Raw genomic sequence first — 12898 nt, forward strand, 5'->3', positions numbered from 1 at the left:
GCCAGATTTTTTTTTTTTTTTTAACGATGCAACATACATACGATTGAGAGGCTTTGAAAGTTCATCCACCACACAAGCACCCTCACACACACAGCCTGTGTCAAGATGTTTAAAAAGATAATTGACATTTGGTAATAAACTCGTTTGTTGCCTCTTAAAGACATTAATAAAATTGTGGCCTGTGTGTGTTTGCTTATAAGACTATGTGTTTATAATCTCGAGAGCACCAGGGTTTGATGAAGATGAAATGAGAACAAGAAGCATAGTGTATAAACATAAGTCTTTAACAAAATGGGCCCCCGTTCTAATTCAGTGATCAAACATCAAACGCCCCTAGTTTATTTCCTCCTTTCCTTTTTCTTTAACTGTAATTCACTCATCCTGTTTAACTAGACTCACATCTGTTTTCCTTTCCCTCGCTGCTGTGGTATTAACCTGCACACACTTCACACTCGATTTCATCAGCCAAATCTTCACAAGTATCCTTTGAAAGTGTCTCTTTCATGTAAATTTGATGTGTAAATGGTTTGGATAATATCCATAGGAGCAGAATGAGGGCTATACAAAATGACGTTTAGCGTTTTAACAGTGAAGGCGCCTCCCCTTCACGCATACACACTCGTTTCTTGTGCCGAGAGAGTGATTTGTGTTGTAGCAGAGAAGCCAGGTTGCAGTTGAGGCGGTAACCTTTTCAGTCACTGACCCAGAACGTGTGTGTGTGTGTGTGTGAGCTGGGGGAAGGAGGGGACGATGTTGAACATATGTCACCAGTTGTCCCCAAGAGACACAGACATAAAGGGGGAAAGTAAGGGAGCGAGAGAGAACGGGAGATTGATACGGGGTCAGTCAGTGGGCTGTTTACAGACATTAAACCCCCCAAAAACAACTGTCAAATGACAGCGCCGCTCACAAACACACACACATTATTGAGATAAAATTTTCCAAAACAGTCTGTAAAAACAGACAGTGTGGGATGGACCGATGGAATAATAGAAAGGGGAAAGAAAGACTTTTTATGCACAGCCATGTGTCCTTGTCTCTTAATTATTGCATAGACTTATAAAAGTCGTGGTGCGTGTGAGTGTATATGAAGGCGCGGCCCCCTGAATGAGAGACAGGTGGAGTTACTGTTTAACTGCCCTTAAACACTCATCATAGTTTAATAGACATAAAAAAAAGCTAAAAAGCACACTTTACTGTCTCACCACTGCTGCCGCTCCGGCGTGAGTGCACACGCACACGCGTGTGTCAAGGCGCTCTTGATGTGGTCATATTTATGTTCTTGTTAAAGCAAGAGACGGCAGCTTTTTGTCCAGTTACACATCATCCTCAGATTTCCCTCTTTTTCCCTCTTCTCTTCATCTTCCTTTTGTTTCAAAATGGCTTTTTGTCAACTGCCACCTAATTTTTTTTTGTCTCAGCAAATAGTGCTAGTTGACGTTTTTGTTTTTTATTAGTGGTGTTGGTGTCAGTAATGTGACTATTTTGTTCTAGCTATTGATTTATTCTAATATACAAGGGAAATGCTATTCATAAATAAAAATGCCATTTAAATGTTTTTCTACTTTAAGCATAGTTTTAGTTTCTTAGTAAATTTAACATTTATTTAGATTTTTTAGGGGGCATGAAATCAGAAATTGTCAGGGTGAGACGACTGTCCTGATATCATGATGAAAAAGAAAGTAATTCTTGACTACTCCCCTGATCAAATAGTTTGACAAAATTTCTGAATATTTTGTAGAAAAAAAAATGAACAAAACTATTATTATTTGAAAAGGTCTTGTGTTTTCAGATAGTTTGACCTTTTGTCATAAGCCAAGTCTAGTTCAGATTTAAAAATGCCATGTTTAGTGACTCCCCAAAAACATATTTAATATAATTATGTAATATAATAAATATTACTAATTAAGTAAAATTCATATATTCAAAAGTGGGTCCCACTTTATATTAGGTGGCCTTAACTACTATGCACTTACATTTAAATTAACCATTTGCACTTATTGTGTGCATACTTGTTTTTTTTTAAATACCTGCATGTAATTACATCTGTAATTAATTTCTGTAATTACATTTATAATTACACTGTTGGCCCATCCCTTACACCTTAACCCACCCTTAAACCCTAACCTTACCCGTATCCCACCTCAATAGAAGATTTAAAGGTGAGCTCTTTTGACTAAAAAACTAAACAAGCACCTAATTAGGCCCTAGCAACTATACACTTATCATAATGGCAGCAGCTTGCTTCAGAAAATGTCACAATCTTTCTGTTGTGTTTGCTGTCTTGTCAGTATTGTTCTATTATACTGTGTTATTTGGGTGCACATTAGTTTGTAAAGCAGCAAGGCCCATTTCACTCAGATCTACTTTAAATGCAGGACTGAAATCACCCTGGTTTCTCTTATAGGGGGACAGATTGGTGGGGGCGAGTTAATAAGACAGCTGCTTGTGTCAGAGTTTTATTACCCCTACATTTGTGTGGGGGACAACAAGCGGGAGAGTGGAAAATGATGAACTGCAGCTCCTGTTAAATATCAATACTGTATTATCCAGGCCTGCTTTCCACTTAGGGATGATCTGGTCATGAGCCTAAAGGTCAGCGCTCTGTCTGACCTCTGTCCATTGACCTGTCTCTCTCTCTTTTGATCAGACTGGGTTTGGATCCAAAGCTGCTGGCGAAGATTCTGAACATGAGTTCAGGACAATGTTGGTCCAGTGACAAGTATAACCCTGTCCCAGGTGTCATGGAAGGAGTGCCCTCAGCAAATAACTACCAGGGAGGCTTTGGCACAAAGCTAATGGCTAAAGTAAGTGGAAGCATTCTTCTTTTTTTCTTTTGATCACATTTATTTATTTATTGACATCAAGTCTAAATGATTTTAAGGCGAAACTGTAAAAAAAACTGTTGTGTTCTCAGGATCTTGGTTTTGCTCAGGATACGGCGACCAGTACCCAGACCGCAATTCCTCTTGGTTCTTTGGCACACCAGATCTACCGTGCGATGTGCGATCGTGGCTACTCTAACAAAGACTTTTCCTCCGTCTTCCAGTTTTTACGAGAGGAGGGGGTGTAGTAGGTCCCTTGGAAGTGACCCTGACTCTATGTGAGAAACGGACATTATGACTGGCTGGTTTATTATTGATATGCATGTGCGTATATTTTCAAAGGGATGTTACAGGTATGTTGAAGCTAATGAGTGTAGCTAGCATTGAGAGTCCGATGCCTCTCTTAGGTTGTTGCCAGATTTTGACATTCAAAACTTTGAGTCGTTTTTAACTATGACCGGTTCAAACTGTTACTCAAGCTTGCTTACTTCACACATTTACCTGCAAATGTTTACAGTCATTCTTTTCCACTTTGAGCCAGTAATTTGAGCCAATATTGATTTTAGGTCCTGATCAGATGCTGCTAGAAATGTTTATGGATCCATATGACATACCTGATCTGTTTCAGTTGTGCTTAAACTGAATCGAAACTGTGAAACATTTTACAAAGAAGTAGTAGGTCCCTTGTTTTTCTGGAATAGTTACATTAAAAGAATAGTTCACCTAGAAATAAAAAAAATGCTGAAAATTTACTATTCCTCAGGCCATCCAAGATGCAGATGAGTTTGTTTTTTTCATGGGAACAGATTTGGAGAAATTTAGCTTTACATCACTTGCTCACCAGTGGATCCTCTGCAGTGAATGGGTGCCGTCAGAATGAGAGTCCACACACCTGATAAAAACATCACAGTAATCCACAAGTAATCCACACAACTTCAGTCTATCAATTAATATCTTGTGAAGTGAAGAGCTGTGTTTGAAACAAATCCATTAAGTTTGAAACAAACAAATACATCAATCCATTAAGAGGTTTTATCTTAAAACCGTTGCTCCTGGCTAAAAATAAAAGAGTCCTATGTCCATAATTTTGCTTTCTCCATTGAAAATCTGAATCAAGAGAGAAATATCAAACACTATTTACAAGCAAAAACTGTTCTAAACAAATATATCAGTGGAAAAGACAACACAGGATGACTTTTTCACTGGAGGAAGCATTATTATGGATTATGGACTTGTATTTTGGCCAGAAGCAACAGTTTAAAGTTAGCAGTTTAAAAACGCCTTAATTATGGATTTGTTTATTTAAACAATGTACACACAGCTTTTCGCTTCACAATTTAATAACTGATCGACTGGAGTCGTGTGGATTATTTGTGGTTTATAGTGGTGTTTTTATTAGCTGTTTGGACTCTCATTCTGACGGCACCCATTCACTGCAGAAGATCCATTGGTGAGCAAGTGATGTAATGCTAAATTTTTCCAAATCTGATTCAATAAAAAAACAAACTCATCTCCACCTTGGATAGCTTGAGTGTACATTTCCAGCAAATGTTCTTTTTGGGTGAACTATTCCATTAAAACTGACCTCTGTTTTACACTAAATAGTTTATACACTGACGTCTCGGTCTTTTTTAGTGTTTTTTTTTTATTCTGACCACAATTTCTCTTATTATTCGTTTCTTTTCCACTAATCAAAAGGCTTTAAGTCGTCCTGGTGTGTATGCACATATGTATATTTGTAATGGTGCTGTATTGAGAATGAGCAGTGTTAGTTGTCTCTACTTTATAGAGGTCCTGTTTAGACTCACACTAAGAAGAGACCAACGCCATCTGTGTGCTAGACACATACACTCGCCCATGGCTCAAGAATCATGGTGTGTCTTCTATACAAAAATGTTCTTGTTCATATTATGTCCTCAATAAAGAAGTTAATTGAGTTATTAACTGTCATCTCTTTAAGGCGAAGTATATCATATCTGCATCACCAATAAAATTTTAAACATCTGCTTTTGGTCTGAAAAAGATAGTCCCGCCCATTTGTAGGGTTGGTCGGGATGCTCAAACAAAAAGATCAAAGTTTTGATAGCTGCAGTATTTATAGGTCGTTTTTCAGGGAAATCAGCCTACAAATGGCTTATTTATATTTGTCTGTCAATTATTCTGATACTATTTTAACATTCAAACATTACCTCTCTGATGTAATGCTATATATAACTTTCTCCAATTCATATGAATGTTTAATATGGCTGCGTTTGCGTTTGATGTCGGTTTAACTGAAGGGCTGGTGTGTTTGGGCTGGGTTAGGTAAGGACAAGGGACCTTCAGCCAGGTTAGCATACATTAGCTATAACAAGAAAATCAAAGATTTACAAGCGTACAACAACTACTTCTAGCATATGATGTTTACAAAGGAGAAGTAAGGTTGTAGTGATGTTTTAATGCTGAAATGAATTAGTCCCTTCACTGTCCTGATGTCGGTCCTCCGGTGTCTGCATTTTTTTTTTCCATTGTTCTGTCCACATGCTCACACGCACTCATGCTCTACAAATGAGGCCTTTATTTCCATCATCACAATCAGAAAGCCAACAAAACAAGGCATCACCCGTGGGCTCTTTTCTTTAATGGTGTTTTTGGTCTTTCGTTTGAGTGTTTTTATTATTCCGGCAGTGCTGTTTGTGTCCGTAGACAGCCTCAGACAGTCCAACCCAGTCTCAACTAGCGCAGAGGTTGTTAAAACCGCTCTTATCCTCAACATTTAATTGTAGGACTTAATTTTATGACCAATGCTCGTGATGTGCAGTTATGTGGCTGTAGCCTCAGACAGTCCTACACACTATAAGTGCACTAATTGTTTAACTGGGATTGTCGGTTGTTAACTGGGAGCTTCAAGACTGTAGCTGGGTAAGCGCGTTTTAAACTGAAAATGCAGGCATTATAGCTGTTATAGATGGTGAGTTTTAGTGAATAGTAATGCTCTACTATATGTTTTAAAAAGATGATGTATTGATTTAGTTTACATAGAGTTATAAGAGCAATAGATGTCTGGCTTGCATGATCTAATAGATCACAGAGTTCATAGTCCACACCGTATTTCTTTGAACTTATCAGTAATGTGCAAACATCTAGTCCATGCTGTTGGGACGTTCTGTACAAATTAAAATGTAATTAAACTACCAATTAAAAGTTTGGGGTTGGTAAGTCTCACCCACCAAAAATACAATAAAACCTGTAATATTGTGAAATATTATTACAATTTAAAATAACCTTTTTATTTTAGTATATTTTTTAATGGAATTTATTCCTGTGATGACCAAGCTGAATTCTCAGCAATTATTATTCCAGTCTTCAGTGTCACATGATCCTTCAGAAATCATTCTAATATGCTGATTTGCTGCTCAAGCAACATTTCTTATTATTATCAATGTTGAAAACTGTTGTGCTGCTTCATATTTTTATGAAAACTGATACATTTTTCCTCAGGATTCTTTAATAAGTAGTAAGCTCTTTCTAAATAGAAAGAATTCAGAATTACTTTCTTTCAGACAAAAATTGTTGAACTTTCGAAAGGTAGTGGGGGTTTTTGTCATCTACTTTAAAAACATGAACTACACTCATCAGAAATCCTCTGATAGTTTCAAACAGAACCATCTACCTTGCATTTATCTTATAGCCAAGATGTTTTATAGGTTTTACTTATATAAACCAAACTGGGAATGAGGCCTTTGGGAAGTAGCCGCCCTGACGATGTGCTGTCCAGTCTGACCTCGGTGAAAATCTACAACTTTTGAGCGTCAGCCATGTTGAGTGTGATTCATATTTGGGTTTTAATTTCTCCTCGTTTAAAAGGGGAATGCTGGGTGCTGCGGTTTTCTCATTAACAGGACATGAAAGGAGCTGTAAAGAGAGCAGCGGTGAAACCGTCCCACACTGACGTCTGTGCGTTCACACACATGGACAAGCAGACTCTTTAGACGGGCCTGGTCTTACATCCACTGCAGACGTCATAACTATCTTAAGCATCTCAACCCACCCAGCCAATCAAGACGTCATCCAGTCATCTTAGACATGCAAACATAAAAGTACTGTTTGGGGTCAATAAGATTTTTTATTTTATTTATTTAAAGAAATTGTTGTTGTTTTTTCAATGAGGACGCATTAAAAAGCACAGTAAAGCATGTGTAATACTACAAAAGATTTTTATTTAGAATAAATACAGTTTTTGAACGTTCTATTCAGCTAAGAATCCTGAAAAGAATTCACAGTTCAACAAAAATATTAAGCACCTCACAAATGTTTTCAGCAATGATAATATTAAAGGTTTCTTGTGCAGCCAATCGGCATATGAGAATGATTTCTGAACGATCATTTGACACTGAAGAAACATGTATTGTCGGCTGAAAAATCAGCTTTGCCGTAACACAAATAAATTTATATAAATATAAAAAATATTAAAATAGAAAAAAAAAAGTTATTTTAACAAAAGTACTGTTTTACTGTAGTTTTCATCAAATAAATATAGCTTTGGTTAGCATAAGACTTTTTTTTTTTCCAAAAGCATAAAAAAAAATTGCCAACCCAAACTTCTGAACTGTTTATACATGTATTTTACAGCTGAAAGTATTGTAAAAAGTGAGTTTCAGGCCAGTTGAGATAAACTTGTCACTTGTGCTTTTTTGTGTTATTATGGCAATTGTCACTAAATGTTACTATTTTCATCTTGCACACTTTGCAGTGTACAGTAGTTTTTGATGCATCATTGGTTTAAAATGATAAACAATCAGTAATATTTTGATGTAATGTTTTATGTTTTGCTCAGTGTGTACATTATGGTAAAAAAATATTGTTTTTAATTTATTTATAACTTACATTTATTTGTAATTTACATAAAACAATTAGTAGGTTTATTATATATATTTTAATTAAAAAAATAATAATAAAAACTGGTGCCAGATGGAAGTTTTGTGTTCTGAAAAAATACTGCTATTGCTTTTATATATATACAGTGGGTACGGAAAGTATTCAGACCCCCTTAAATTTTTCACTCTTTGTTATATTGCAGCCATTTGCTAAAATCATTTAAGTTAATTTTTTTTCCTCATTAATGTACACACAGCACCCCATATTGACAGAAAAACACAGAATTGTTGACATTTTTGCAGATTTATTAAAAAAGAAAAACTGAAATATCACAAGTCCTAAGTAATGGACTGTTTCAATGAGCATTCATACATTTCAGAATAACCCCCTTCCTCCCTTTTTTTGGGAGTCTGTGCATTTAAATTCCAGACTATACAGACTATTAAAACTGTATTTATTATAATATATTATATAATATATTATAATAGAGTTTTATTTATTAAACCTCTATTAAAGGGGTCATATGATGTTGCTAAAAAGAACATTATTTTGTGTATTTGGTGTAATGAAATGTGTTTATGCGGTTTAAGGTTCAAAAAACACATTATTTTCCACATACTGTACATTATTGTTTCTTTCACGACATGGCGGCGGCTGCAACAACAATACTACAGCGAGAATAAAAGTTACGCCTTCTTTCTTTGCGTGCACATTTGGGTGGCATTATGCTAATATTTCCACATAGTGATGTAGATATGTGGGGGCGTGTTAGAATGAGCCGTTTTAGGTAGGCGTGGTTGACTCTTAACTTTTATAAAGAATATCTCCTTGGATTTAAGACTTTAGTTTTTGCAACTTTACAGATCTTCTTTATGCACCAAGAGCTTGTAACACTCCAAAGAGAAAGGACAAATTGAAATCGCATCATATGACCCCTTTAATACTTATTAGTTTTGATTGTGGCTGATTGTGGAAAGTGTATTCCTGTATCTCACCTGCTCAGTTCAGAACTAAGAGTCTCCTTTTAAAAAACAACAACAGAGCTTGGATAGCATTTAAAGAATGTACAAGGAGAGTACTTAAACAGTATCCCACAGCAAGCCTGTCAGTAATGTACAGATGGGAAACAATTACAGATTAACCATTGCATTTAGGAATCGCTGATTAATGGTTGAAAAAAAAAAAACGGATGAAAAATAGAGAGAGAGCAGAACGAAAGAGGATGAGACATTGTGCACCACTGGGAGTCTGTGGTTTTCTCTCATTATGTTCCTGTTGCTCAGCCCTTTAAAAGTGCTTAAGATGATTAAGTGTGTGAGAGGCACTAGATTAGCCAATTAGTCACATCCCACGACATATCTGCATATGTACTCATGTTGTGCAGTGGGAGGTCCCTCTCTGTCTTCTTGTGTATGTGTGTGTGTTATGGGGGTCAGGTAGAAAGGCCTACACTAATTGCCCTTTCCCCAGTGAGTGTATATGTATGTAGACTCATTTAGATTCCACTGTGGTGAGCCCTCAGTTCATTTCACTGTGTTCATTATCATACTCTAATAACTAGAACTGCGGCTACAGAGAGAGATGCATGCCTAAGTGCCCTAGGGGTAGGAGGTGGGGAGGGGTGTTCAGGCTTGTGAATCAAGGGCCCTTGATTCATTTCCAGTGTCTTGAAATGACAATCTGTAATTTCAGACACTGCATCACTTGGTGCTACCCGGTGCGTCTTGTGTTTGGCAACACAGCGGTGGTATCTCTAAAGATGTGTACATGCAAAATGATATAATAAATTTTTTTTAGATAAAATAATACAGTATAGTATAATTTTTAAGCTAATGCTGCAAGCTAAAGGCTGCAGCTACAGCAATTTACAAATAGCCAAAACGGATCTTCAACAGTTCAAAATTGCTAATTTTTTCATGCCCTTTCATACACTGGTGCACAAATCTACAGGAAGACACTTTTTTCTTTTAATTTGCTGTATTATAAATGTGTTGTGCCTTTCCTGAGCATTTTTTGTTCCGTGCCTGTGCTTGTTTTGTGCATTATGTGAATGTTTTCCCCTCTCTCTGTCTTGCTTTCTCTCTGTATGATGTCATGTATGAGTAACGAGCGACGGGGCACCGATATTCATCACCCGCTCCTGCACGTGCTTGGAGGGTCTTCATTATATTAATTACTCTTATTGGAAGAATGATCATCGACCCAATCAGAATCCATCACATGCTGGTTCCCGGGGTGATCAGAATCCATCGCCAGCCGGATCCCAAGACGACTGGCCTGGTAAATGATGACAGTAGTGTACGGGCTGATGGCACACTGTACCCCACGGGGCGTTTCTTGTACATTTATTTATGTTAGCACAGGCTAGGCTAACAGCAGTGTACTGCTCGCAAGTAGTCCTTGGCCAAATTCAAGTGCAACTCATCTTAGCACAGGTTTATTAAAATTTCCCAGTGCTTTTGTTTCCAATTTTTTGAGTTTTGTGCAGCTGTGTGTACCTTAATGTGGTCCTTGGACCTTCAGAGGCAAACATATCTGATGCTAAAATGCTCTCAGCCGATGATATTGCATTTTTTCAGATCATACTTTACATTGTAGTGTCAGTTATAGTACCCTAGTGGCCTCAATTTTTCTTCCTGACAAAATTTACTTCATTTTTTTTCCTCTTTATGTTTCAAAATTTAATTTGACAGCCTCTAAACACTGCTTCAGGGCTTGTTTGGCAACACTAATTGGGTTGGATGAACCAGGGCAATCAAGTTGTATAAATTAGGCAATATAACAACGTAATCAATACACCTAAGCATGTCACTTTAACAGCGGAATTCACATTATGGAGATAAAGCTCTTAAAGCCATCATGTCATAATCAAAGAACAACTGTTTCCGATACCTCTACTGCTGCACTTGATGTTTGCTTCATGGTCAATTGACTTGGCAGTTCATCCATGCCTCTGTTAATTGAACGAGGTAAGAAGGCAAGAGTTAGAGAAACTGAGAAAGGGAGTTGGTGTAGAAAAATGTGTGCAAGAGAGAGAAAGCGATTTAGCACTAAAGCACCATTGATTAGCTGTTCAGCTTTGCAGTGCTTCTCGGCCAACTCAGCCTCATCACAGCAACACAAACACATAAACACCCAATTGGCTCATTTAGAGATGGGAGGAGCCTGTGGATAATGGACCTGGGGATTAGCCACTGTTCTTTAGCATAGATAACCAATGAAAAGCTGGTAACTCTGGTAACAAAAGCAGTAGCAAGTGTGCGTGTTTCGAATAACAGCAAGAAAAGATACGGAGGACAAAGGTGGCCACAGTGTATTCTTTCCCTGGTTTTCTCTCCCTTCTCCCACAGCTCCAATCATTCATCACCCCATCATGCCCTCTCGATGGGGTGGAACTGGCTGGGGGCTTCTGGGATGCGGTGCTGGACAGGGAATGATGGGATAGCGTAGTCGCGATGTCAGCCCTAATCCGGCACTCTCATCCACTGAGCTAAATCTTCATCTATCAGCGAGACCCTGTGCCATTAAAGCTGCAGCACACACTTACACACACACACACACACACACACATGCAGGTCAGTGGAGCATTGGGCTGGCAGATGGAGTAAATATAGATAGAATTGGTTTGATTGGAATAAAAAAGGCCAGTGAGTTCCTGTGTGGCTGTCAGAGGGTAAAGAGAATAGATGGACATGGGGGTGCCCTCTCAGTGCCTTTTCTAAACACACACACACACAGCATACACAAATACCCAAAAAATTTCCTTGCACATAAACATTTTAATCCAAAAATTATTATTAGCTCATTATCATTCTGAACAAACTGTTCACATTAACACACAAAATAAATTCTTGTGCATCTACTTTTGTAATCTGGTGCAAAAGTTCTATATCTGCAAATTATGACACATGAAGTGTAGATACAATATCAGTTAAACACTTGGACACACTTGACTGAAAGTATTTTTCTCATGGTCTTAAAACCCTTATCATCTCAAGCCTCTTTTTTTTTTTTTGGTCGAGATGGACCAGATGGTGAAAGAAATTTAGTCATCAAGTGTCTAGGAACTGAACACACAACATGCCCAAATAGCCAAGAAATTTGTTGCAATGAAACCATAAGAGTTGCAATGTAACGTAGGGGCAGATATTTTCTTCTGTATTGTGGCATACATCCGAGGGAAAGAAATTATTGAAACTGGATGCATATCTTTATATGATCTTGCAGTCATAAGATGCAGGGGTTAAGTGCACTAAATGGTTGGAGATATGCTTATGCGCAGAGAGAAGTAGGCCTATGTCTTTTCACCAGAAGTGAAATTTTGATAAAAAATTACATGGTCTAAATAAATAAATAAGCATGGGTGAATCATTTATAATAAGATCAATAACATGTATTTAAAAGAGATTTCCATTTTATGCTGACTTTAAACAGTATTTTTAGTTCAATTTAAATACTAAAACAATTATGACAAAACTTAATAAAACAGCAAAATAAGTTAAAAGTAACATACAAAAAATATAAATATTTAATTAATCATGTAATTTAATTAAGATTTTAAACGTGTGACAACTTGATGTTTTCTGATTGCTGGTGTCATATGTCATATCTGTTTTTAATTTAATTATTTTGAATGAAAAGTTTGTTACATAAACAGTAATTTCAGAAGTGAAAACGTCCTCTCCTTTCCAAAAGTTATTTGTTTGAAAATAAACACTCGTTCCGAAATCGTTTGCGATTGTAGGCTATTTGCTACCGTCAGAGCATTAGAAAAATGGCCGCCCACATTTACAACTCTTGTTCGGTGTTTACAAACCTTGTTTACAAACCTTTGATCTTTGTCTTTGATCTTTCAAGTTGTTTCATGCCACTCAGCGTGTGTTGCATGCATCAGTCCAAAAGCACTTAATTAAAATGCGCCCATCTATAAAAAAAAGTGTCTCACACGGCTCCGGGGGTGAATAAAGGCCTTCTGTAGCGAATCGATGTGTTTTTGTAAGAAAAATATCCATATTCAAAACGTAATAATCACTTTAATCTAGCTTGCGCCCACTGTTCCGCCCGGAACTGCTTCCAGTGTACAACAGTGAGTGTAAGCTACATTAAAGTGATTATTACGTTTTGAATATGGATATTTTTCTTACAAAAACGCATCGATTCGCTACAGAAGGCATTTGTTCCACCCCCCATAAACCCCCCCCCCGGAACCGTGTGAG

The 12898-nt window shown here is 37.2% G+C and overlaps 1 protein-coding gene across 2 annotated transcripts in view; it reads left to right on the forward strand.

The window, feature by feature from the left end:
* Positions 1–3585, forward strand: part of LOC107748656 (3-hydroxyisobutyrate dehydrogenase, mitochondrial-like) — an 18398-nt gene extending 14813 nt beyond the window's left edge. For both annotated transcript variants that reach the window (XM_016563552.1, XM_016563553.1), the window contains exons 7-8: positions 2651–2807; positions 2918–3585. In XM_016563552.1, the coding sequence (XP_016419038.1) occupies positions 2651–2807; positions 2918–3073 (313 nt within the window). In that variant the 3' untranslated portion in view covers positions 3074–3585. The remainder of the gene's footprint in view (positions 1–2650; positions 2808–2917) is intronic.
* The last annotated feature ends 9313 nt before the right edge of the window (positions 3586–12898 follow it).

This window comes from Sinocyclocheilus rhinocerous, unplaced genomic scaffold (genome assembly GCF_001515625.1).
Source record: "Sinocyclocheilus rhinocerous isolate Xijiao unplaced genomic scaffold, SAMN03320098_v1.1 scaffold499, whole genome shotgun sequence".
Lineage (NCBI taxonomy): Eukaryota > Metazoa > Chordata > Actinopteri > Cypriniformes > Cyprinidae > Sinocyclocheilus > Sinocyclocheilus rhinocerous.